This window comes from Rhineura floridana, chromosome 9 (assembly GCF_030035675.1).
Source record: "Rhineura floridana isolate rRhiFlo1 chromosome 9, rRhiFlo1.hap2, whole genome shotgun sequence".
Classification (NCBI taxonomy): Eukaryota; Metazoa; Chordata; class Lepidosauria; order Squamata; family Rhineuridae; genus Rhineura; species Rhineura floridana.
Window position 1 is genome coordinate 30,010,016 of NC_084488.1, and position 27,423 is coordinate 30,037,438.

General features: G+C 44.2%; 1 protein-coding gene across 6 annotated transcripts in view; it reads left to right on the forward strand.

The window, feature by feature from the left end:
- The first annotated feature begins 5,250 nt into the window (after positions 1–5,250).
- The window catches only part of DCUN1D4 (defective in cullin neddylation 1 domain containing 4), a 30,914-nt gene continuing 8,741 nt past the window's right edge, over positions 5,251–27,423 (forward strand). Inside the window, exons 1-3 of one of the 6 annotated variants that reach the window (XM_061583822.1) lie at positions 5,251–5,383; positions 16,464–16,534; positions 18,921–18,960. In XM_061583822.1, coding sequence (XP_061439806.1) covers positions 5,359–5,383; positions 16,464–16,534; positions 18,921–18,960 — 136 coding nt within the window. In that variant the 5' untranslated portion in view covers positions 5,251–5,358. Of the gene's footprint in view, positions 5,384–5,440; positions 5,509–5,666; positions 6,069–16,463; positions 16,535–18,920; positions 18,961–27,423 lie in introns of those variants that run through there. The other 5 variants (XM_061583820.1, XM_061583818.1, XM_061583821.1 and 2 more) reach the window with 5 other exon arrangements.

Genomic DNA, 27,423 nt, shown 5'->3' on the forward strand with positions numbered 1-27,423 from the left:
AGAGCTAGTGATAATTTATAGTTCAAACTTATTTTAAAATAAAGGATTTGACAAACTTATGAAGGATTGGTTTATCGATGGCTATCAGCCATAAGGGCTGGAAAAAAATAACATCCACATTCAGGAATAATATACCCTTGATTTTCAGCTATCAAGGCCAAACAAGAGGAGATGGCTATGTCCATCATGCCCCAATTGTGAGCTGCTTAGAAGCAGCAGGTGCTGTTGGTGACAGAGTGAGAGACTAGATGGACCTTTGTTGTGAACCACAAAGGGGAACATAGTAATACCTCAGTTAAGGAATCCTCCAGAAAAGAAGCTCTTTTAAACAAAGGCTTTTCTTTAAGGTGAAACTGAGTAGCTTTGCTTAGCAAAACTTTCAAGCCTGTGCCTTTGCTTTGCTATGATGAAATTGACAAACCTGTGTGTTTGCTTTGCATTAAAGAGATCTCTTGCTTTCTCCCAGGGCTGGGGAGGGAAGGATCCAATACCATTCAGAGGAGGAGAAGGAGGGGAGGGGAAAGGCAGGGAGGAGGTGAGTGCTGGGTAGGCACCCTTTAAAGCTGTTGAAGCTGCCCTCACCATCTATGAGCGGGTGTAGGAACTTATCCCTATTATTTCCACTTTATTCCTACTTCTGGTACCAAAGTTTCTGTTAAAGAAGTGATGTCCAGGAACACATCTACTTTGTTAACTGAGGCATTACTGTACATAATCGGAAATGGCAATGTCAGTAAAAACAAATTCATGTAGAATTATGTTTTAAAGACATGTCTAGTTCATAGGTCAAAATCTACATTGCTTGCCCTAAAAAAGGCCACACTCATGAGTTAATGTCTTCATATGGTTTTTGCTGTGTATCAGATGCAGTATTTCCATTTCAAATATTTCCTCAAAATACGAAATGAATTTGGACTTTTTCCATTTTTTGTTGTCAATACATACATGAACTCTGCACATGTTATGTATATTCCATGAATTCTTATGTGTGTCTTTTACCTACAGACACTTTATATTGTATCAAGGTTCTCTGTACAACAGTGACTAGCCTTATGACTTTGTGTGCCTCTCATTAAGATAGGAAGACATTGTGTCAGTGGGTAGACACTCTCCTACTTCAGCAAAGGAATTCTTAGCCAGCCATATTTTCAAATTGGTGAACAGCAGAAAAGGCACTCCAGCCTGTCTACAACCATTTTTTTTAAAAAAAATGTATACAAAGTTATTTTGATGATGGTTTGCCTTATATAAAAGACCACACTAATGATCAAATATATACCTCTCTCATACAGATACACATACCGAAACAGCTTTTTTGCCTACCTAAACACTGAGGTTCACACTGGAGAATTCTCCCCACATGGTAGTGGGCATAAATGGACAATTGGAAACTTTCTATTTTCATGGACCCCTTCCAAGATGACAGGGGAACCCTTGTGCTGCCATACTCACATGAATTGAAGAAGATTACGTAGGTAGTTCTAAGTAGGGATGGATGAATCTGTCAAATTTTGATTTCTCACTTTTTTCAATCTTAAGTTCAGTTCTCCAATGTTTCCATCAGTTTGTTTTTTCTTATATAAAACAGTTGTCATGAAAATTCAAGTTTGCTTGAAAAAAAAGTTCTCATGAAAATTCATCAGCATTTTAGGGTGCATTTCTCCTTATATACATGTTTTTGCATTCAATTTTGACTAATATACACATTTTTATATGCAATTTTCTTTAGTGTAATGCATATTTGTATGATATTTTCATGTACACTTTCTCATAAGTCTTTTTGGACACATTATTTGGTTGGAGAACTGCATTGCAAAATTCGGGGAAGTGGGGATTTTGAAGGATAGCTGCATTTTAGTTTGTGTTCTGTTTCAGAAAGTGCAAATTAAGGAGGTTCTTATTAAAGTGTGAATTAAACTGAACTCCCCTCCTTAGTTCTACAATTTCATCACAGGCCAGGCCTGTTGGGAATCATCATTGCCCTATGCTAATTGAGAGTTTAACCTAGCCTCATCCAAATATACTCCTCTTGTCAGTGAAGTGGAAACTTTTCTGGAAACTTTTGAATCAGAACAATTTCCACTGCCTTAAATAGATGGAAATCTCATTGAAGCCTGCTCAACTTTATTGATATTCTCTAATTGAGCAACTCAAGCTATCTGTAAAAGAACCCCAGACCCGTGGTCTGATAACCAATTAGAGAGAGAGAATTCACCAGCATCCTTGACGCTGCTTTATTTACTTACAATATTTATATTCCGCATCAAATAGAATCCAGAAGCAGCTAGTAAATACGGAAATATAAAATCACAATATAACCATAACATCTTAAAAATCACAATTCACATTTTTGGGGCTAAATACCAGCAGAGAGATAATGGTAAATGAACAGGAGAGGGAACTTAAAAGGTAAGGTGACCAAAATGAAACAGCCCTACTCCTTTTCACTCAATGGGACTTACTTCTGAGTAGGCATAGGAAAAGCCCTGCTGGATCAGCCCAAAGGCCCATCTAGCCCAGTATCCTGTTCTCACAGTAGCCAATCAGATGCCTATTGGAAGCCTGTAAGCAGGACCGTAGCGCAAGGGCATTCTCCTCACTTGTAAAGAGAACATAGCCTTATCCTCCATGAATTTGACTAATCACGTTATAAAGCTATCCATGTTGGTGGCTATCACTACATGTATAAGACTGCATTGTTAAAGAATAGTATTGCTTGCGTGATCCCTCCACTCAACTTGTATATTTGCAAATATATTGCGATTACAAAAGCAACCATCGGTCTCCAATACTTTCTCCCTATAACTGATCTTATAAAAAGACTGTATTAGTACTTACAACCACTAAGGGATGTGGAAAGTATTTATTTTTAAAAATATTTGTATCCCATTTTTTAATCTCATCCAATATGCCAAGGGGCCAACAGTACACTAGTAGAAAGCATCAAGTAGATGTGTCCATGAAAAGTGTAGACTTTTTCTTGTTAATAGGCTTATTGCTGATGCAAAAGAATTCTGAGGGACACAAATCATAAAGAATATCTCCAAAAGCTTGCAGTATCTGTACTTAAACTTCCAGTGAGAAACAAATCCAAAACATACGTTAGTTTCTGCAGATTGCTGCTATGTTGGTATAAATGTATACGTTGGATAGGTGCCATTTAGCAACAAGGTCTTTTTTATTCAACTGGGCTCCTGTACTTGCATGATGCTCACATACAGCATAGGGGATATAACTGATTACAGATGCATCCATGGTCAGTGCCTGTATACACTGAGGGCTGCATAGTTGGCGTTGACCCATGACAGGGCCTTCTCAGTGGTAGTTTCCCATTTGTGTAATACCTTCCCTGGTGAGGTGAGTCTATTTCCCTCATTATTAACTTTCAGGAGGAACTTGAAAACATTTCTGTTCACCCAGGCGTTTGATGGCTGAAAGATACTGTACAAGTTTGATGGCATCCTTGAAATTATTAGCTGTGAGGATGTGTGACAGTTTTACATATTTTTAGAGGTTCTTGATGTTTTTAAATGTTTTCGATTACATTACATAGCATTTTGTATGGGTCAGACTAGAAAGAGCAAGTTTTCAGCTGTAACTCTAGAATGAGTCCTGGGTCACCTTAAAAACTAAAGTTATCATGCTAAATTCTCTTGTGAAGTATGCTCCATTGAATCCAGTGGTACTTATATATGAGTAAATAAGCAGAGAAGCAGGCTGTAATATATGGCGATATAAAGTTTTATGGACTAGTGGTGCCCATTTTGTCAAATGCAGTTATTTTCTAAACTGGCTCTGGCAGGTATATAAATTGAAGATAAAAAGTTTGTGGGCAGCAGGGCCTAGAAGTCATTGAATATGTGTGGTAACAAAAAGTGTATTGTGTTTGGTGTGTGTGCCACACTTTACAAAAGTTCTTCCCATTTTTTTTAACTTATGTACACTCATACATACACACACACCCCTTTTTAAAGCTTAGAATACCACTTCATGCATTTGATGAAGTGGGCACTAGCCCACAAAAAGCCTAAGTCACAACGTATGTGTAAGTCTATAAGGTACCATAGGAATTTGTTATTTTCTATGCTCCCATTCCTCCTTAGTTCTTCCTTTCTATTGTTTTTGCTAAAACAGACATGACTAATCTTTAGGATAAATCAAACATAATTATTAGTTACTGCAAATATTTTTAACTGTTTCAAACAGCTCATAGTCTGATCACATAACTTTTTAGTACTTCAAATATGCACACAATAACAGTGTTTTAAACACCAGAATGTATGCAAATAGGCCTTTCTTTACTTGAAGATACTAAAAATTGCTGGTAAATAAGTAATTTGTGTATGTCACAAATTACCTGCTTTTATCCCTGATTAAAAGATCTGTGTACTTTAAAAGCTTGTTTAACAGTACACGGAATGAAGTCGGTCTAATAAGACATATCACTTTCTTTGCCTCTTCTGTATCACAGCATTTACTGCCAATCCAGCAACAATGGTTTGTATCAGACAATGCCTCTGACGCAGTGTTCCATTTCTTTCAGCTTTATGCAAAGCAGTGTCAACTGAAAACGCTATGAGTGCCACCTACAGGTCAAGTAGTGCTAACCCTTCACATTCCCTTGATATTTGGTTTTGATAGCGTCCCATTTCCCTTCCCTTAAGAGACTCTTAGATTTTTCAAAAAGGTCATCCATGATCGAAAAGTCACACTAAGCTTTTGAAAAATGATTTCATACCTTGCTGTATTTCCGCACTGAGTTTCTACAAATGAATTTGTAAGGGTTCCTACCTTCCATACAGTACAGGATCAAATACCTTAATATTCTAATGCAGCGCTTCTTTTGAAGCGCTCACATCATTATTCACAACAATAACAGTAAGAAGTAGTTCTCTAAACTCTAAATCTAATCCCATCAATGGCTAGCGTCCCACTCCTCTTAGCCAATCAATTCACGAGATAGGCGTGGTCTCTAGCCCCATACACACCAATCAGACAGAGAGACCATACAAAGTTAGCCTTCGTCCCTTGCATGCCCAGGTGTAGTGATTGACGGTAGTAATAATCCAATGGATGTAGTAGAGCAGGCGGAATTCTTCCGATCCATTGACGAATGGAGAGGCGTGACACCCTGAGGTGGGCGAGCCAGTCGGTGTAGGCGGTGTCGACAGGAGTGGCAGCCGAAGCATCCATCGGTGTTGCGGAGAGAGGTCTGAGCTAGGCAGCGCAAACCAATGGCGGCTTTGTGTGGGCGGAGCGAAAGGGCGGGCCTCTGCGTTTGGGAGAGCGGAACGGAGTAGTGAGGGAGCCGGTCAGACCGCCCGCTCGGGGCAGTGCGTTTGCTGGTGCTGCACAAAAATGCACTCGGATGCTGCTGCTGTCAGTAAGTCTTCGGCGGCGGAGGGTCACTGGGCGACTTCTGAGCGGCAATTGGGGAGAGGGAGGAGAGGATGTTCTTCTCACAGGAAGAATGGGGGGAGGAACCGAGGAGAAGGACATGTTTGGAGGGTGAGGGGAGAGAGAAGTGAGGCAGCGAGAGCCTGGGAGAAGGAACGAAGAAGAAGGGAAGCTAACGGAGAAAGGGGGTGGCGCTCGCAGGGGATGCGGGGAGGGGGGGAAGAAATGGCTGTGACGCAGTTTGCCCAGCTTCGTTCAGTGATTCTTCCGGATAGAAATTGCTCTTGCCTGGTTGGGAAGAGGAGGGTCTCCTGTCCCCTTCCTCACCGCTATTTGGTCCCCCATCACCTCCAACTGAATTAGGGGAGAAGAGTGGAGGAGGGAAGGGACCCTTTATCTTCACGGCGCTGTGAAAGGGAGAAAAGGAACACCCCTTTCTTTCTCCCCTCTTCTCTTTCTCTAGCATTGCATTGTGGGAGTTGGAGTCCATGTCCGCTGGCTTCTGCGCGTGGCGATGTTGCTTGAGCACTACAACTCCCAGAGTGTAACGCGCTGCCAACTGTCTTTCTCACACTCCCTCCTTTCACTTCCACCGCTCAGTCCTCTTTTGGGGTCAGAGGGTTGCAGCTTGAGAGCGAACCCAGAACTCCTTGGCCTGGGGAAAAATTCAGGTAAGTGGGGGAGGAGTTCTTATAGGAGGTCATGCATGCTTAGGGAATTGGGGGCTGTTGCTTTACGGGGTGTACCTGCTAGTTTGGGGAAGAAAGAGCAGCATTGTAGGAGGGGAAAGGCCAATAACTTGTACTCATATGATCTTTTGCCCTTTAACTAAGCATCGCTATTTCTCTAGTGTTTTGCCTGTACTGGGCAGAGTTCCCTATTGAAAGATTGTCATTGTCTGCATTCTGGACAAGTCATAAGGGGTGGGGGGCGTAAAGCAGTCTTTGGCTGTCTTTCTAAATGTGTTTTCTTGGAAGGCAGTTCTGTTAAAGTCAGTAACTTACTTCCAAGTAAACTTGTCCTGGAGTTGGTCTGCACAATTTTATCTTCTTACTTGATAGTGTTGCCAGGAGACAAATAATTCATCTATTACTAACAATCTACTGCTTGTGTCGATCGTTATAAACTAGAAGTTTTTCTTGATTTCCCCCCTAATTTTTCATATTTTTTATCTTAAAAAATGTGCCATCATCCTTTCCCCTTTATGATCCAAGACAGTAATACCCCAGTCTTAAAATGTATTTACCTGGAAATATATCTCATTGCCTTCAGGGGAACTTCCAGCTAAATCTGCGTTGATGTGTAGCCTTTGTTTATCTACAGCTTAATTTTGTGTAAAGGTGAAATCCTATAAATTTCATTGAAACCTAATTCTTTATTTCTGAAGATAAGTGGAGCAGAACAGTCTTGTTGAAGATTGCCTGTTTTCCTCCTGCAGGTTGTTTTTTTTGGCCGTTTTTTAGTAGTAAAGCAGGTAATAAATACTCCAGCCCATAATGCAAGTTGATGCTTACATGAAATTTATACTAAATGTCCTTTAAAATCTGCTCTGTGGTGAAAACTTAATTTAGATTAGGGTACTTATAAGCTGAGATAAAACAAGATAGTTAAAATGCAATATAAAGCTATTAAAATTGTATGTCCTTGTAAAAAGGTTTTTGATGCCCCCATTTTTAATACATGTTTATACATTGTAAAGTTTTATATATTTTCATTATACACTCATGCTTTTCAGAACAGTGTCGCAGTTAAGCCGAAATACTCTATAAATAACGCAGAATCATAGTCAATATTCTATCCCTTGTGTCAGATGTGAAAGAAGCCACCTCAGGGTTTTTTTAAAAGCAGCAAAATATTTTTATACTGGACACCTTCCATGGGTAAAAGAACCATAATTATTGTGCTGAAGAGTGCTGTTTTTGCTAACTCAGTCATTTTAAAAGCTTAAGTCTTGCAGTGCAATCCTGTACATGTCTACTCAGAAGCAAGTCTCATTGACTTCAGTGAGGATCACCGGACATGTAGGTAGGCGCTGTAGTCCTGTGCACACTGACTTAGAAGTAAGCCTTGTTGAATTCACAGGGACTTGCTTCTGAGTAGACATATTTAAGATTAGGAAATAAAAAACCGTAATTGCTGGCCTGGCAAGAGGATCTGGTGTTGATTTCTTTTCTAAATCATCTTCCTCTTTTAGTATATTGGAGTCCATTAGCTTAGTTCTACTTGAAGGATTCAAAAACGTTGTTATAAAGTAACTATTAAGCTGTGCTTTCAGAGTTGTCACTTAGTGATACCTTCAGAGAGAGATACTGAAATTTTCTGTTCTAATCAGTCTTGTACTTGCAGCGTTTACGAAGTTCTTATTCATTCTTTTTATTTGTATTAGGTTTTTTAGCCCATTTGTATTAGGTGTTTTAGTCCATTGGTTTGCTAATAGATATTCCCTCAGAAATAAGATTCTCCTTCGCCCCCCCTCCTTTCCCCCCCAAGCTGTTGAAATCTATGACTGGTTTACCTTAAGTATTGTGTTGGAGGCAGGAGAGGTTGAAGAACTTTGAAACAGTATACCAGACAGCTCCTTCTGAAGTTCATGTGGTATAGCTTGTCGAGTGTTCCTCATTCTTTGTTTGAATATTCAGAGAAGTGTTCATATAATCCTTTCACTATTTTATATATTGGATAAACGAGATCTCTGTTCTCAAAACCCTCAACCATAAGCTAGGGGAACATTTCTGTATGTGGGAACTTTTGTGAGGAGAACCTTTGCATATGCACCATTGTGGCTTCTGAGGTCCTCTTGATTTTGCTCCTAACAAGCCACTCTTGAAACAAGTGTAATGAGATGTAGCTGGAAGAAGTGGAGCAGTGCTAATGAGTACATGGAATACTACACGGAGTTAAGGAAGTTTTAGGGTTGGTCAGCAAAACTAGGATGTAATCATGTTTAGTTGGAGCTGATCTTCTTAAATTAATGGAGTTTGCTTCTCAGAATATTCTCTTAAAGATGCTGCTGGAAGGCTTCAGTCTTAGGCTTGTAGTCCTGTCTGCACTTACTAACTAGGGAGTAAGACCTATTGAATTTATAGGCACTTCGTTTCAAGCAAACATGTATATTATGATCATGCTCTCAAGCATACAGTACATGCCAAGAAGTAAATCTCATTGCACTTTGAGGAACATGATTTTAAGTAAGCATGTTTTATATTAGGTTTTTGATCCGTTAGGTAACACTGTAACACAAATTTAGGATCTCATATATTTGGAAAGTTAGTAAACAGATGTTTTATCTTTTAAAAAAACTATTGAATCATTTTGTGTTTTATTTAAGCCAACTTTTCTTGAAAGCAGGTCTCCTAATTTATAGCTTTGTTTTCTATTGTCTTGTATTCTTTTGAATCTGAACCTTTAAATACTGCCAGCCGTGTCCAAAAAGTATGTGAGGAGGCCTCTGGTGCAGTAGTGCCCCCTTTTCTCCACTGAAGGTCCCTGCACTATAAAAAGCTTTTTGTGGGAGTCAAAGTCCTGTAGGGCAGACAGCTGATGTCATGTAGGGGGTTGTAATGGGAGGGAGGAGTTGCTGAAAATGGGCAGAGGGACTATGTAAGATTCCCCCTTTACACCATATTCCTGACCTTTCTTGAAGGTATCCTGACCCCTGAGAGACTTTAAGGGGGCCCTAGGGATCTGCAGTGGGGAGGAAAAAAACCCTGTTGTGTGCATAGTTTTCCACTTACATAACCTTTAGGTACAGCTTTATGGGTTTTAAATATATATGTATTTATTTTTAATGAAAATGCATGCTCTCTAATCTGCTTTAATTTTTTAATTAATTTAAATTAATTTAATTTTTCGATACCGTCGACCACGGTATCTTGCTGGATCGTCTGGAGGGATTAGGAATAGGAGGTACAGTATTACACTGGTTCCGTTCCTTTCTCTCCGGTAGACAACAGCAAGTAGCATTGGGAGATGAGGTTTCAGACCCTTGGCCCCTCAGTTGCGGTGTGCCACAGGGTTCTATCCTTTCTCCCATGCTATTTAACATTTATGTAAAACCGCTGGGAACCATCATCAGGAGGTTTGGGCTGCAGTGTCACCAATATGCGGATGACACTCAGCTCTACCTCTCATTTAAGTCCTCAGCAGAGTCGGCTGTGGAAACCATGTCCAAGTGCCTGGAATCTGTGAGTGGATGGATGGGAAGAAACAGGCTAAAGCTGAATCCTGATAAAACTGAAGTACTGCTCATGGGAGACAAGGGAAGATTGGGAGACATCGACCTGATATTTAATGGGGTACAATTGCCCCTGAAAAATCAGGTCCGCAGTCTTGGGGTGATTCTTGATTCTGAGCTGTCTATGGAGGCCCAAGTTTCATCGGTGTGCCGAGCAGGTTGGGGTCAACTGCGCCTCGTGCGAAGGCTGCAACCCTATCTTCCTGTTCACCAGCTCCCACTTGTAGTGCACGCTCTGGTCACCTCTCGTTTAGACTACTGCAATGCGCTCTACGTGGGGCTACCCTTGAAAACAGTCCGGAAACTACAGCTGGTACAAAATACGGCGGCTCGTTTACTCACGAATAGCCGCCGATACGATCATATTACTCCAATGCTTTACAATCTCCACTGGCTTCCAGTTATTTTCCGGGCTCAATTCAAGGTGTTGGTATTAACCTTTAAAGCCCTATACGGTTTGGGCCCAGTATATCTGACGGAGCGCCTCCACCGTCATAAATTGTGCCGCCCTACGAGATCTGCCACACAGGACCTGCTCTCAGTCCCGCCAACTAAAGTGGCTAGGTTGGTGAAGACTCGGGAGAGAGCTTTCTCTGTGGCGGCCCCCTCGATCTGGAACTCCCTCCCAATAGATCTTCGACATGCCCCTTCCCTAGAAATATTTCGCCGGGGCCTGAAGACTTGGCTGTTTAACCAGGCCTTTACAACCTCTGAGACTTCTAGGGTAAATTAGCCTTGTATTGAAATGCTGATAATTTATTATACTGAACTTGTATGTAATGTATTGACTATATCTTATTTATTGTATTTTATCATATTTTACTGTAAGCCGCCTAGAGTGGCCATTGGCCAGATAGGCGGCCTATAAATTAAAGTTTATTATTTTATTATTTATTATTATTATTTAATAATTTGATCCTGGAGGGATATGTGCACATGCTTACAGCAGGAACTGAGGCCATCATGTAGTTTTATCAATAAGAGAACAGTATTTTCCCTGAAGTGGTGTTCACTTACACAATATTTGTTGGCATTTGTTGTTATGAATACGAGGCCAAATTGGAAGATTGGAATTGTTAAGGCCAAAAGGCAGAGTCTATTAATGGGCAGCTGAGAACCAGCTAACCTGATTTAGAGGAATGACGTGACCTGGAGACTAGTGAGACTTAGCACAGGTGAGTAGTTGACTGGATGTCACTCATTAAAAATAACATAGTGGCGAAAAATATGTAATAGTGAGAAACAATGGCATTTAAACAGGACTTTGTGATAATTAACAGGTTTTACACTGAAAATGTCAGTCACTTCATATATTGAATTCCCAAACTATGGAACACTGGAGGAGCATTATGAGCACTGGGAACATAGTGAGAAATAGGTTTTCCTTCAGGAAAGCTGAGAAAGTATTTTCAGCTTGTGTTTTTTTTCTCTTCTGCATTTTTGTGTCATAAACAGTAAGCCTCACAAAGTAAACTTTGTCATGTTCTGTTATAGAAGCATTTGATGGTATGGCATTGCAATAAAATAATGAAATCATTATTTTCTAGTCACTTGTACATCTAAAAAAACTTAAATTGTCAATACAACATAGCCCATAAAAACTTGAATAAAAATGCCAAAGTTCTCCCGCCCATTCGAACACAAGCAAAGATAGAGCAAGGCAGACTTCCTTCTCATAATTTGGTGGCTATATTTTGAGCCACTTGATGTTTCTGAACAGTCTTCAAAGGCAGCCCCATATAGGGGCCTATGGAAATGCAGTGTAGATGAGACTGGGCATGATGACTGATCCTAATTTATAATCACATTCTGCAACCCCCTAGTGAAGTATTTTTAAATTCCCTGATCTACAAGATGTTCTTACAGTTCTTAAATTAGGCTGTATGCATTTTGAACTATAAAATGATTTTAAGGAAAGTATTAAGAACTAATGAGGTTGTTGTGCTCACTAGTGTTTGTATTTTCTCAAATAATCTGGTCTCTGTTCTTGGCTTATATGTCGGAGTCTGTTGTGAATCTGGGAGTCACTGAAATGGCTACTTTCCCTTTTTCTTAATCCCCTGGTGTTCCCAGCCAGAATAGGTATGGGGAACTAATAAAAATATATATAAACCAGTTGCTGCAACCGCTCAGTAGTCCCTTCCTTCCATGAGAGGAACTCTATGCAACAACTCCATCTTCTAAGAGTTAATATCCTTTTTTCTTTTTACTTGGTCTTAACTCTTGGCTTTTCAGTTCTCCAGTTTACTCTTCAAGATTACTTCAGCAGCTCTCTTTGTAGTAGTGGGGAGAGATATTTATGGTTACATGGACTCTGAAGAGATGCTAGAGCACATTGCAAAGGTGTAAGTTAAAACTGAAAAGTGTGTGTTGAATTACAGAAGAACTCTGGTGTATAGCAATGGTTCCCAATTCCCTCCCCCCACAAACCACTTGAAAATTGCTGTGTGGACCACAGTGTTTTTACTGGTTGCTGTAGTAATTGCAATGCACTGTGCTAGATGCTGTGTGATTTTTAATTGTATTGTTATTGCTTATATTTCTTATATATTGTGTTTTAATATATTCCATGGAATTCAAATTGTAATAAATAAAATACAATATATAAGAAATAAAAGAAGCAATAACAACACAGTTAAAGATCAATGTGAATATTTAATGCAATGGATGTCCCATCTCCCATCTTCAATCACAAATCCACAGACACGCCGTGAGCCACCTGAACGAGGCTTACATACTGCTGGTGGTCTGAAGTCCACATTTGGGAAGCTGTGGTCTATAGTAAAATGAAGTCATTTCCTCTATTTTGGATTCAGATTTTCATGTGTTCACACAAATCTAGGTGGTTGTGAAAAACTTATTGTTATACTGTCTTACAATGGCCGTTCCCTTTTGTAGATGTGGGGGACTCATTAGGCTGGTCTGCCCCTGAAGACTTATGGAATCCCAATGATTCCTGCATGCTGTGTGGGATTTTCCAGTAACCATTCTTTTGAGGCTCTAGGCTTGCTGTGGAACAGTGAGATGTGTCCTTTCTGTTGCTGTGGAAACTGTGTTGCTCCTTGATATTCTGGAGTGCTCCAGGCAATGAAGCAGGCCAGATGATTGAAGGGCAAATGATCTAACATTTGCTGTGAAGGGGGGCAGACATGTGCTAGGGTGCATAATCATGTCTATTGTATGAAGGCAGCAAAGAGGGCTTACTTTGCTATCTCTGTTGATTCCTGAGATAGCTATCCAGCAGAGCTTTTCCGAGTTGTGCAGGAACTGTTCCGAGTTGTGCAGGAACTGTTAACATCTGCCATGGTGAATGCTCTGAGGCCTTCTGTGAATAACTTTACTAGATACTTTGAGGGTAAAGTTGCTCACACTCTTGCGATGACTTGAATACCATTATTATAGCTGGTCCAAGTGATACATACAATGTATAATCTAATCTGGTTTTATGGGATCAGCTCCAACTTTTATGGCCTAAGGATGTGGACAAGGTGCATGTAGCTGTTTGGCAAACCATATGTTCTCTTGAGCCTTGCCCATCACGACCGATTCACTAGGTGGGTCCAGGATGTTGTGGATGCACTGTTATACAAGGGAGCAATGCCTACTGGTGGAGGTGGTTGTTCATCTGCTCCTGAAAAGGCCCACCCTGGACACAGAGCTTCTGAACAACTACCACTTGGTTACTAATGCCCCTTTTTGGGGAAGGGTGCTCAAGAGGGTGGTTGTATTTCAGCTAAAGGTGCTTTTGGAAGATATCAATTATCTAGACCCATTCCAGCCCAGGTTCAGAACTGGTTTGGGGACAGAATTGGCCTTGGTTGCTGTGATGGATAACCTTTATTGGTAGAGGGGTAGGATCTACTCTTGCTGGATCTCTGAGGGGCTTTTGATACTGTCTACCTTGGTATCTTCCTGACAGTCTCCATGGGTTGAGAGATGGAGGCACATATTACAGTGGTCCCTCTCCTACCTATAGGGACAAACTCGGAGTAAAATTGGGAAACTGTTTTCAGCCCTTTGCCAATTATGCTGTGGAATGCTGAAGGGAAGAGTCTTGTCCCTAATACCATTTAACATCCATTGGGAGTGGGCATTTGGGAAACAACATCATGTGTGTGATGCTGCTGCCCAGCTCTGTTTCTCTGTTGCATCTGAATCAGGTGTGACAATACAAGCCCTTGATGATGTGTGGACACATTGTGGGTTGGTTGAAGGCTAATATGCTGAATCTGAATCCTGACAAGACATAGGCCTTGTGGATGAGTTATTCCCAGGTCAGGGAATTGGGGAGTGTGTCTGTTCTGAATGGGAATGGAATAGTCTGATGTGCTTCTTAATCCATCTTTGTGACTTAAGGCCAAAGTGAGCTCAGTAGCCAAGAGTACCTTTTGGCAACTTTAGCAGGTGCATCAGCTATGACTGTTCCTGGACTAGGATGGTCTAGCCACAGTGACCCATGCATTGGTAACCTTAAGGCTGGACTATTGCAATGTGCTCTGTGGAGCTGCTCTTAAGACTGCTTTGGAAGCTGGCAAAATACAATAGCTAGGTTAAGTGCAGCATCCTAACATGTGCATATAACACCTGTGTTAAAGGAATTGCATTGACTGCCAGTCTGCTACCATGCCAGATTCGTCATTAACTTTTAAAGCCGTAAACAACTTAGGATCAGGTTACCTGAAAGAGTATAGTCTCCCATCTATTAGTTATGCTGTGATTGGCATAAGTTCATCTCATGGCACTTTGGAGGAAGGCTGTCTTCACAATGGCCCCCAGCTTGTGGAATGAACTCCCCACTGAAATACAGCAGGCACTTCACCGTGAGCTTCCAGTGGCTGTTAAGAACATTTTACTCAAGCTTTTCCTGGCCTCTGACAAGAGTTGAGCAATTCCTGGTTGCTTTAATTGTGATATTTTATATTGGATAGTGTTCTTCTTGCATTGTTTTATTGTATACCACATTGGTATTTTAATGAAAGGTGGAATATAAATATTTTAAATAAATACATAAATAAGCCCCAAAGCCTGATGAGGGCTCAAGGGCCATGGAATGCTGCTTTTCAGGAAAAAGGAATGGCAACTGGGTGGGAGGGGGAATGCTGTTAAATGAGGAATAATATGTTACTATGTCCTATTGGTCTATCCTTAATAGAATAAAGGAATGTTGAAAAAATCTGTTCCCAGCTGGAACAAAGTAATTTACAAGAGGTAAAGATTGGGATTAGTTGTCTTTCCAACAATATCAAAGCAGGGGTTACATACACGCCACCTTCCCTTTGTTTATGATGTTTCTTTGGTCCAAAGAATTACTCAATGCCTAACAATGCACAGCTCATGGTATCTATGGATATAACTTGTATCAACAGTCCCTTTTACTCACAGAGCCATACTGGGGATCAAATTGTCCATGGTGAAAGACACCACTGCTTTTATAGATCAGGCAAGAACCTTGTAGCACACTGTCTTTTATGACATCAACAATAATTTCATAGACTAGCTAGAACTAAGTTAGAATGGTCGAAATGCCTATACAGGCTAGATGGGCATTTGAATTCTTATGAGTGCCTAGCAAAGCTTTTTCCCCCCAGAAACATTTTGCAGAGCTAAGAATAACTTTATATTACTAAAGATGGAAAACTTCTTCACATTACGTTCTACATTTTGGATGTTTTGAGAGCTGAAGGGAGCCAAGTGAAATATTCCCTTACAGGATAATGTAATGGATTTTTTTGGGGGTAAGAGACATTAAAGTGTAATAAATAAATAAATATCTTACCAAAAGCTAATCTTAAAATAAATTTGTTGTACAATTCTATGAACAACCCTGCCACCAAATAATTTAATTTGGAACGCAGTGTGTCTGCTGCTAAACAAGCTGCAGGAGGGTGCTTTAGTGCTATTGTGCCAGAAAAAAATACCATTGCCAGATGTATCACTGTACTATAAAGCTTTTATGGTGACATCTTCAGATGATGTGCCTTCAGATGACATTCCTAGCGACACTTGTCACCATGGGTGCAAATCTGTGTTGTGAGCTGTTATAGTGGTATTGTGGACAGCATTCATAGAAGTTCTGCTTGTCTTGGTTGGATCTAAGTAGTTGCACAAGGTTTAGGTCTGTGCTATACCTTTCTGGTGTTTGTGAGTTGTGATCTTGTGCAGGTGCAATGCCGCTAGGCTCTTAACCATAGCTTGAAACAGTTTCAAACAGGGTAGAGTGTGCAGCAGTTTGTTAGTACTGCTTTGAGTTGGCAAGTTTCCCTTTAGAATTCGCTTAAAAGACCCACTTGTTCGTGATGGGCATGGGGTGCGACATTACTTTGGCTAGAATATATCTTTATTAACTGTTTATTGAAGGACTTTGTTTTTAATGTATTCAAAATACCAAGTCTCCCTTCCCCACAGCACACAGGTTTTTAAAAATCATTGTTAATCTACAAAAATAGTCCTGCTAAAATTCAAAATACTTAGTTCTGAAATATTAGTCCCATCTCCGTTTCCAGCTTGTATACCTTCCAGCAGACTACACCTAAAATGTGTTTGCTCACACATGCACACACACGTGTGATGTATTGTGTTTGAGATGTAGTGTGTTTAATGAAAGTATTACTGTTGCAGTAGGGAAAGATGTGGGATTCAAATAACATTCAGGCATGTCAATCAATGGAATTCAAAAAAGCCAGATGTAAATACTGTATTGTATGACAGAAGAAAGGCAATCCAAAATGCCTTTCCTTAGCTTTATCTGTGTAGTAATTTTGAAAGGTATTCATTAAGTACTGTAATAGGGTGACTTAACAAATAAGAAAAATGTTTTTATTTCCCCCTCTAGATTTTCAGCTGAGCTCTCATCTATCAACACTGGCAAATATTCACAAGATTTACCACACTCTTAATAGGCTGGTAATCACTTGCAATCTTTTAAATCTATTAGTTATATATTTGTAAATGTGTATTTGAGGATAATTCTATTACTATGAAAAGAAAAAAGAAGACCTGTGTAAATTTGAGGATATGTGTTAATACCTTTATTGGTTCCATTTCCCCTTCACTTTCCTATTCATGTGAACATTCACACTAATTATACCTATTACACCATGCATAGCTCACACATGTTGTTCATATCCCCCCCACACCCACAGAGCTACACTGTAGTAGTAGTGCTTGCTTATTCTGTTGTACCTATTACCACAAAGAGCTCCCATCTGCTTTTATGCCTTGTATAAGTAGTTGTATTCCTGAATTATTGGAATGGACTTGAATATTTTGAAAACCTTGAATGAGTAGCTAGAAGGGAGTCATGTTAATGAAATTATGTCAGAGCAAGTAAGCAGATAGGGAGCTCTCAAAGACTGTTAAGCTTGTGTTTAACAGGCTTTATTCTTTTATCTTTAAAGGCTCATGGGCAAAATTGTTGTGTTTTTAGAAATTGTGTCCTTTAGTTTGATACCCCATTTTTGTGTCTGATAAGTGCCTTAACAGAGTATCCAGAGCTGGCTGTACCTTTGCAAGTACAAGTATGTTGAGAAGACATGATTAACTGAGAAGGTTTCTTCAGACCTTCATGCCTGTTAGCCTTATTCATTTATACCCAGCAGTTGGAGATGAAACCTTGCCTCCCCTTTCTACTGGAAACACTAGAGATGTTTTCATAATAATGGAAAGAAAAATTGCTAGAATTGGTACAAAGGAAAAGGACAAGGAGTGAAGGGTAACTTTCTTCAGAGCACTTCCTCACAAGTAGGGAAAAGGAAGCTCTCTCCCCTCTCACACTTTATTTTCCCCAGGCAACCTTTCTAGAAGCACCAGGGATTTTGTTTCAGATGATCTCTATATAATGGCTGCAGTGTCCTGGGGCACATATATCCTTTTCTTGTGGATGAAATGAGGTATGCCTAGGGAAAAGGGATGCTTTATCTGCTCAGAGTAATCGTGCTCATGAGGGGTAGCATGTGCCAGGTTATCCAAGGCAACATGCTCATTCCTGTGCTCATAGTGCAGTAGATCAATTTGCCCCCAACCTTTGAGCTAAGGCAACCCTAAATCAGTGTTGTCACAGCTTTTCTTGCTGAAAGCCTTCCCTTAAATGTCAGTATTTTCAGAGGAGTTGGGCCTTTCAGATGTGTTATTCTTTTCTAACTCAAGCTGGAGTTGTGTATTCTGTTTGTGTCATTTGGTTTTTGCTATGTTGTTTATTTCTAGCAACTATCCCTTCTTATTGCAGGCTCAGAAAGCTACAGCACTTTACAGCCCCAGCTCTACTCTGGCAACCAGTCCCTCATATTAGTTTATTTTAGTTGTTTTTCCCCACATGCCTACTGCAGCCATTTGCAGATGTCATTCTTTCTGGACAGGCTTACTAGTGTCTGAAGCTGACCTACTGTTGGCAAATTTATATTTTTGGAATTTCTTCTTCGATGTGATTCTCTCTCAAACCCATTCTTCAGCAGAGCTCTAGGGGTGACATCCACGGCCATGCAAGAGACTTTCTGCTTGCACAACAGAAATTCCCTGTCCCTGTTCAAAACAGTCCCCTACCCTATAGAGCAAGTTTTGGGGTGTATGAGGGGGAATATCTTCCACCAACATTCTGTTGGAGGATGGACAGAATTGGATTTATTGCCTAGATCTCACATCACGTACATTCATCCACAGCAGTGCTTATCTATTTGCCATATCAGTTGGTAGGAAGTTGTAAGGATAGATATTCCGATATATTTGGAGGAGAAATTAAGTTGTAGTTGCTGTGGTGTTAAGTTTGCATGCATCAATGAGTTATTGGAATTGTTCTGGGAAACCGGTCAGAAACCTGCGCCTTCATTGTGCCCACACATTTTGACTGTTTCAGGCATTAAATAGAAATAAATAATTTCTAAATGATTCTGATCTTGTAGAACAGTTAGGAGTTGGCACATGCAGCATGTCCCTCTTAAGACAGAAAATCTCATGCACTTTTTCCCAGAAAGAGTTCTGTGATAAATGTCTTCCCGTAAATCTCTTGGAATTAAGACAGGTTTCTTGAATGTGGAAAAAACTGTACAACTTTACAGCAGGCTTATCATGGGAAGTACTATATAACCTCAAATGTTATGCCTTTAAGAAAAAAAATGTGCATTTACAGAGTGATAGGTCCTTGCCCTGAGTAGCTTACAATCTAAAATTTACCATAGGGAGAAATAGAGAAAGGGATGGGAAGTGATAAGATGAAATGAGATAGCTGATGATATTTGAAAACTACATGAAAATAGCTAAATTCCCAGTTAACTGCATTGATCTAAATGTTTTACAGAATTTGACAGAAGACGTTGGTCAAGACGATCCCCAAACAGGTAGAGCTCTTAAATATGAAGTATATTGTAGTGCTTTTTAAGAATCTAAGGTATAGGGGAAACTTGTTCGTGTCCTGACTGTAGAAATTAAGATCAACAAAGGAGATGAATTCACATTAAAACTGGGGAGGGGGAAAATCAGTTGGCTTCTAAGGTTCAGTGTGAGGAGACAGAACGACCATATGTGTTTTTAAAACTCAGTAGTATGGGTTTCTAAGCTGGATCTCAAAAATGGATATTGGCATGTGGCTATGGACCTGAAGGACAAAGAAAAAAACTATTTTCACAGCAGGGCGGGGTCTATGGTAATTTAGGGTCATGGCCTTTCGTTTGTGTAACATTCTTGCAACCTTTGAGAGGCTAATGAAGAGAATGCTTCACGGCCTGCTTATTATATTCAGATGATATCCTGGTACGCGTACAGACATTTTAAGAAGAACTGGAGTATTTGTAAATAGTCTGTGATAAACTAAAGGAGCCCAGTTTGAAACTGAACCCCCCCAAATGTAAGTACAGGGTGTCATGGCCCCGTCAGAGGACTCCTCAGATGAGGACGACTCGGGAGTAACAGCAGCAGACCCAGGAGCAGCAGGAGACACGGAGGAGCCTCCTGAGAATCCAGCTCCTTCTGCCCCTCAGCTGCAGAGCACCCCAGGGACAGCAGAGGCCCTGCAGCCAGACACAGACAGTGAACAGGATACTCCCCCCTCACCTGCAGAACGTAGACAGCAGAAGGTCAGGCAGAAGAGAGGCAGGCCTGTCTCCTTAAGGCCCAAACGCTGAGGGCTCACACCTGCTGTCCATCCTGCTCTTTATAAGGCACACCTTGGCTGCAGCTTGTTGCTGACTGCAACGTCAGGCGTGGCTTTGTGTAGACCTAGTTTCCCTGGAGCATCTCTTTGACTGACCTCCTTGGCAATTGATCCCGGACCTCCACTGACCTCGCTTCTGGACTTCTGACTCGGCAAGTACGCTTCGGATAGGCCTGGCAGATTTACAACCTGACTGCTGGCTAAGGACTTTCCTTCCCTGCCAAAGACCCAGGAATTTCCAGCCCCCCCTGACACTGCTGATGCAATGTAGAGCTGACAGTTTGCAGTCAGCCCAAACAAAGCAGGCAACAAAGGAGTGGGGGAAGTGCTGACCATGGAGCAACTCCAGCAGGAAAACTTGCTCCTGCGCTCACAAGTAGACCAGCTGTTGTTGGCCATCCAAGGCTTGCAAACCCAGCTAGCAGCAGCCCCACCCCCTCTCCCTACAGGGAGAGCCAAGTGCCCTGTGACTCTCCCAGATAAATTTACTGGGGCTTCCGACCAGCTCTCAGCCTTCTTGGCCCAGGCCCAGCTCTTCATGGAGTTACGCCGAGAGGCCTTCCCAGATGATAAGACCCGGGTGGGATTCTTGATTAACCTCTGCACCGGGGCGGCAGCTAGATGGGCCACGCCCCTGCTCCTCGAGCGGAGCCCCGTGCTCAACGACCTAGCCGCCTTCACCAGAGAACTGAAGGCTATGTTCGAGGACCCAGTCCAATCTGCCACAGCCAACCGCCGGATACGCAGGCTGCGGCAAGGCCGACGCCCCTTGGGGGAATATGTAACAGACTTTCGTCTATTGCAACAAACCCTGGGCTGGAACGAAGCTGCTCTCATGGACCAGTTTCAGGAGGGGCTGTCGGATGAGCTCCTGGATGAGCTAGCTAGGGTGGAGCGCCCTGGAACCCTGCAAGCCCTCATATGCCTGTGTCTCCAGATTGACGGGAGGCTGGAAAGCAGGCGTGTTGCCAACCGACCCCGGCCAGTCTACAGAGCATCAGCCCCAGTGGCTGGGCCCTTGGAGCCTGTCGGCAAGGACCCTACACCCCCGGCAGAACCGATGCAGCTGGGAGGGGCTCGGCCACGTCTCTCTGCAGCCGAAAAGCTGCGACGCCGGCAACAGGACCTCTGCCTGTATTGCGGGGCCCCGGGACATTTTGCAGCCCAGTGTTCCGCGAAACGACCCACAGCCCCTGCCTCGGGAAACGCCCATGCCCCGGCCTTCACAGGCCCCTGAGCCGGGGCACCCTCATGGTTCAAGGGGTCTGCCACCTCAGTTCCTCACCGCCCAAGCATCTGACCGTGTTGATCGCACTGACAGTCCCCGGAAGCGGGACCCTACAAGTACCCGCCATGCTGGACTCAGGATCCACCAGCAATTTTATGGACGTGTCCTTTGCCAAGCTCCACCGGGTTCCTAGTCAACCCATTCACCGCCCCCTCCTGGTGGAGACTATTGATGGCCGGCTTCTCGCCTCGGGCCCTGTAGTATAGGAGACAGTGCCGCTCGACATGGCCCTGGGGGAGCACGAGGAAAACCTCCAGTTCTACCTGGCTGCCGCACCCCACTTCCCGGTCGTGCTGGGCCTGGCATGGCTCCAGCGGCATGACCCCATCATCCAGTGGTCCACGGGCCGACTGACCCTCGGATCCCCCTATTGCCAAGCCAACTGCTGGAGGCCGAAGGAGCGCATCCTGATGACCCAGGAGGCAAGCTCCGTGCCCGAGGCCTTACCGGAACAGTACCGGGAGTTCGCGGATGTGTTTGGGAAGCAAGAGGCAGACCAGTTGCCGCCCCATCGTCCTTACGACTGTCCCATTGCCCTGCTCCCCGGAGGGCCGGCTTTATTCACTGTCAGAACCCGAACTGGCAGCCCTCAGAGAGTTCCTCGACAAGAACCTGCGCCGAGGGTTCATTCGCCCTTCCACATCCCCTGCAGCCGCCCCTGTCCTCTTTGTCAAAAAGAAATGTGGGGAACTCCGGCTGTGCAATGACTACCGCGCCCTCAACCAGATTACAGTTCGGAATCGCTACCCTCTGCCCCTGATCCAAGAACTGTTAGAGCGGCTGCGGGGCGCTCGCATTTTCACCAAACTAGACCTGAGAGGGGCCTACAACCTGGTGCGTATGCGGGAGGGTGATGAGTGGAAGACGGCCTTCCGCACCCGTTATGGGCACTTTGAGTACACCGTGATGCTGTTTGGCTTGTGCAACGCTCCTGCCGTCTTCCAGCACTTCATGAACGACATCTTCCGGGACCTCCTAGACCGCTTCCTGGTGATCTACTTGGATGACATCCTGATCTACTCGCGGAACCCCTCGGAACATAAGGAGCACGTTCGAGCGGTGCTGCAGCGCCTGCGGGAGCACCGCCTCTTCGCCAAGCTCGAAAAATGCGCCTTTGACCTCACGACCGTGGATTTCCTAGGCCATCGGATCTCGCCCTCGGGTATCCAGATGGACCCCGCCAAAATTGAGACCATCCTCCACTGGGCAGCTCCGCGAAGCCCCAAAGATGTGCAGCGCTTCTTGGGCTTCGCCAACTATTACCGCCGGTTCATCTCCCACTTCTCCGAACTCACCACGCCCATATCAGACCTGCTTCGAGGCAAAGAGAAGTTTGTTTGGACCGAGGCCGCTCAACAGGCCTTCCGGCGCCTCCAACACGCCTTTACATCTGAACCCATCCTCCAGCAACCCGACCCTACCCGACCTTACATAGTGGAGGCCGATGCATCGGATAAGGCAGTGGCAGCGGTCCTACTTCAGCTGGTGGGGAGCAAGCAGTCCCTGCTCCCCTGTGCGTTCCACTCCCGGAAACTCAACACTTCGGAACAGAACTACACCATTTGGGAGAAGGAGTTACTGGCCATCAAAGTAGCCTTCGAGACCTGGCGTCATCTCCTGGAAGGGGCACGCCATCCGGTCCAGGTACGAACAGACCACCGAAACCTGGAGCACCTGCAAAGCGCCCGACGGCTGAACCAATGCCAGATCCGGTGGTCCCTGTTTTTCTCCCGGTTCCAGTTCACGGTCACCTACCTCCCTGGCCGCCGAAACACCCTAGCAGACACGTTCTCTCGCAAGCCAGAATACCGAGCCGAGCAGGTCGATCGCCCCCTTCGCTCAATTCTTCGCCCAGAGAACTTCGCCGCTACCCACCAGCCACAACCCCTCTTGGACCGGGTGCAGTAACAGCAGCAAAAGGATCCCTACGCCCTGGCCCAGCAGCGAGAGCTCCAGTCAGGGATGCCCGCCCGGGACAGCCCCTTTTCCTTGTAGCAGGGCCTCTTGTATCACCGGAACCAATTGTACGTTCCCCCGGGAGCTCTGCGGGGAGAGGTGCTCCACCTCTGCCATGACAGCCAGCCGGCAGGGCATTTTGGAACATATAAAACCCTCCACCTGGTCCTACGGGATTTCTGGTGGCTCCGGGTCCAAGCGGACGTCAAGGACTATGTAGCGGCCTGTGATACCTGCCAGCGAGCCAAGAGCCACCCCGGCAAGCCCCTGGGGCTCCTGCTCCCACTGCCTACCCCCCCCCCGGGCCCTGGCGCTCGGTCTCCCTGGATTTTATCACGGACTTACCGGCCTCCCGGGGAATGACCACCATCCTCGTAGTCGTAGACCTGTTCAACAAGATGGCCCATTTCCTCCCCTGTGCCGGCCTACCCTCTGCCCCAGAAACTGCGCAACTGTTCTTGACCCAGGTTTTCCGGTTACACGGCCTCCCCGACCACCTGATCTCTGACCGAGGAGCCCAGTTCACCGCCCGGTTCTGGCAGGCCCTGTTTCGGGCCCTGAACGTCCAGATCCACTTGTCCTCCGCCCACCACCCTCAATCAGATGGACAAACAGAACGTACCAACGCCACCGTCGAACAATACCTGCGGTGTTACACCTGCTTCCAACAGGACAATTGGGTGGATCTGTTACCGCTGGTGGAGTTCGCGTATAATAACTCCGTGCATGCCTCCACGCGCCAGACCCCGTTCTTTGCCTCTTACGGCTACCACCCCCGATTCTTCCCCTCAGTGCGACCCCCGTCGCTGGTCCCCGCTGCGGATGTCATGCTGTAGGAGTTGCAAGCCCTGCAGGCAGTCCTGAAGGAGCAGCTGGAGCAGGCCAAGGACACGTATAAGCGCTTTGCTGACCGCCACCGCCAACCAGGCCCGCCGCTGAAGGTAGGGGACCGGGTATGGCTCTCGACCAAATTCCTGCGTTCGCAACGGCCGTCTCACAAGCTGTAGGCTCGGAATGCAGGTCCCTTCCGGATCACCCAGCAAATTAACCCGGTGGCGTTCCGGCTCCAACTCCCTGCCTCCTTCCGCATTCACCCTGTCTTCCATAGATCACTGCTGACTCCCGCTCTCCCGCCTCACCCCTTGGGTAGTCAACCATGGCCCCCACCACCGATACAAGTCAATGGGGAAGAGGAATTCGAAGTGGCGCAGATCCTGGACTCCCGGAGGCATCGGGGCCGCCTCCAGTACCTCATAGACTGGCAGGGGTACGGCCCTGAGGAACGCTCATGGGAAGATGTGGCGCAGGTGCATGCCCCTTGTCTGGTCCGGCGCTTCCACCAGCGCTACCCGGATAAGCCGGGCCCCGGCGGGAGGCGGAGGGTTGGTCGTGGGGCGGGGGATAGTGTCATGGCCCCGTCAGAGGACTCCTCAGATGAGGACGACTCGGGAGTAACAGCAGCAGACCCAGGAGCAGCAGGAGACACGGAGGAGCCTCCTGAGAATTCAGCTCCTTCTGCCCCTCAGCTGCAGAGCACCCCAGGGACAGCAGAGGCCCTGCAGCCAGACACAGACAGTGAACAGGATACTCCCCCCTGCCCTTCAGCTGCAGAGCACCCCAGGGACTGCAGAGGCCCTGCAGCCAGACACAGACAGTGAACAGGATACTCCCCCCTCACCTGCAGAACGTAGACAGCAGAAGGTCAGGCAGAAGAGAGGCAGGCCTGTCTCCTTAAGGCCCAAACGCTGAGGGCTCACACCTGCTGTCCATCCTGCTCTTTATAAGGCACACCTTGATTGCAGCTTGTTGCTGACTGCAACGTCAGGCGTGGCTTTGTGTAGACCTAGTTTCCCTGGAGCATCTCTTTGACTGACCTCCTTGGCAATTGATCCCGGACCTCCACTGACCTCGCTTCTGGACTTCTGACTCGGCAAGTACGCTTCGGATAGGCCTGGCAGATTTACAACCTGACTGCTGGCTAAGGACTTTCCTTCCCTGCCAAAGACCCAGGAATTTCCAGCCCCCCCGACACTGCTGATGCAGTGTAGAGCTGACACAGGGCATACTTTAAATGAAATGGAAATTGCAATAGACAAGGAAAAACAGCCACCATAGAAGACTGGCCCATTCCTAAGACTTTAATTGAGATACAAAATTTTGTTGGGCATTGTGGAGTTAACAATATAGCAAAAACCCCAGGCTGGGCAGGAGGGGGAAGCCATTATAGTGGTATGTGGATGCGATAGGGCTTTCCAGGAACTGAACAAGGCACTTGTGAATGCTCCAGTCTTAGCTTACCCCTTTTTTAAGAGTCCATTCTTTTTCGATACTGATGCCAGTTCTTATAGTATGAGTGATGGGTTCTTGCAAGAATGTGTTGGACTTCAATTGCTAAAACAAGCAGCAGAGGACTTAAGCCTATAATGAGATGGCTTTAAGTTTATTGTTAACTTATTAGCCTATGCAAATAATCAGATTCAAGAGTTGGCTATTCCTTGCAACCTTTTTTGAAACATTTTTAAAACAAGTTTTCTTTTGAAAACAGCTATTGAATTTTAGAACTTGAATAGCACTGTTATAGTGGAAACTCTTAATGTCATGCATTTGATAACATCAGTGTAGACAATAGGTTAGGAGCATATTAAGCTGTATCGAACTAAGTCTGACCATTGGTTTATCTGGCTCAAAAGAGATTGGCAGTAGTTCTCCCATGCATCAGGCAGAGATCTTTCTCAAGTGTGGTACCTTCTGTGTGACAAGCATGATCTTTAACACTGAACTATTGCCTTTCACTTCGATTGCTTATTTTTTCAAAGTTAGGATCAAAGGTTTTTCAGCTGAAGAGGTCAGTTAAGGCTTTTACAAAGTCACATGCATAAAAAAGCATCAAGATTGTAACTTTAAGGCTCTCATTTCAGCTTCCATGTCATATAATCAGTAAAGATGTTCTGTAGTAGTCTCGCATGTTGTGCTTGCTTACAGGTTAAGTTCTGTGCACCCATGCCTTTCCAGATCTTTCAGACCCAGTTCTCTTCCACTGTTTTGGGGTGGGGAGAGGGAAACACTGAAGCTGAGGACATTACAAGAGCAGTGGTCACTTAACTGTGTGCTGACCTTTACTTTCCCTATATGCTTCGATTTGGGTAGGAGAGAATGGTACATATTAATAGTGACTATGGGGTCGATAGGTGCAGGATGTAGAAACAATGCAAGGCTGGGGGTAGGTGAGCAAGTATCTTCATGAGGCAACATTCGACTTGGCAAGAGAAAGGAGGTAGGTCCTGCATTTGTGAGCAAGCTTGCATAGAATTGAATTTTAAGAGATACCTTAAAAAAATGAATAAATTAAGTACAACAAGAACACCACATGCCTGGTGTTCTGATAGTGCCTGAATAGGGTTGCTTGGCTGATTCTACTTTTGGTTTGGACATTGCATCTGAAGATAATCTGCTGGTGGACAAATACAAAAATTAGAAGTGTTTTGCTTTTTAATGATAGAACACTAAAAAGTGTCTGTGTCTTTACTATACAACACCTCCTGTGGCATACAAATAAGTATGTTTTCAGACTTCTGTGAAGAGAAATACCACAAAACTGACACTTACCCAGCCATTCTATAAAGGGTAAAGTACAGGTCATAAGTTGCCAAGTGTTAAATAGTGTGGGAAGGAACTAGCATATTGCTGTTTCTGGGGAATATGTGCAAATGTATGCAGCTTGAAGACTGATTTAAAATATTTTGTTTTTAGAACCGGTTTTGTTCCTTGTTCTCTGGGTAGATGCTCTTCCCTGAGCAGACTCCTCTCCTTACCGTTCAGAGAAGCGCATTTGACACCAGTGAGAACAAGGAATAGAGCTGTACAAAAGAGGTATTGCTACCCAAGCCAGCTGCCATTTTTAGGAGCCTGGGGCAAGGTGAGGGAGAAGTGAGTATTTCAAGAGGGATCTCCACTCAGCTGTTGGGGAAAGGAAGGTGGAAGAAGCAGAGGGAACCAGATTACATCTGTTCTCTCATCAAGAATGAATTAACCATTGACAAAGATCTTACAGATTCGTGTAATACCATAATGAGCAGTAACTGGATTCTACATCTCCATGCCTTACATTGGAGTCTAGTCCATCTTCATATTGTGCAGTTTGTGCCCTTGAATTGGCTGTATTGGATACATTTCAAGCTGGAATTAGGCTTGAGGTTGGCACAGATACAGTTTTGGTCAACCTGATGAATAATCTCTGGTTACTGACTCTTAATTTCTCTTGGACCACCTGGGTGGGTTGGGAATGGGTGGCACCATGTGCTTATGGTTGTGCTCTTACCTTGGCATTTCAGAAAGTAGGTACTGGGGGAACTGTTGCTCTGCAATATGGGGTTCTACAGGGCTCTCTTTTATTGTGCTGCTTTTTGA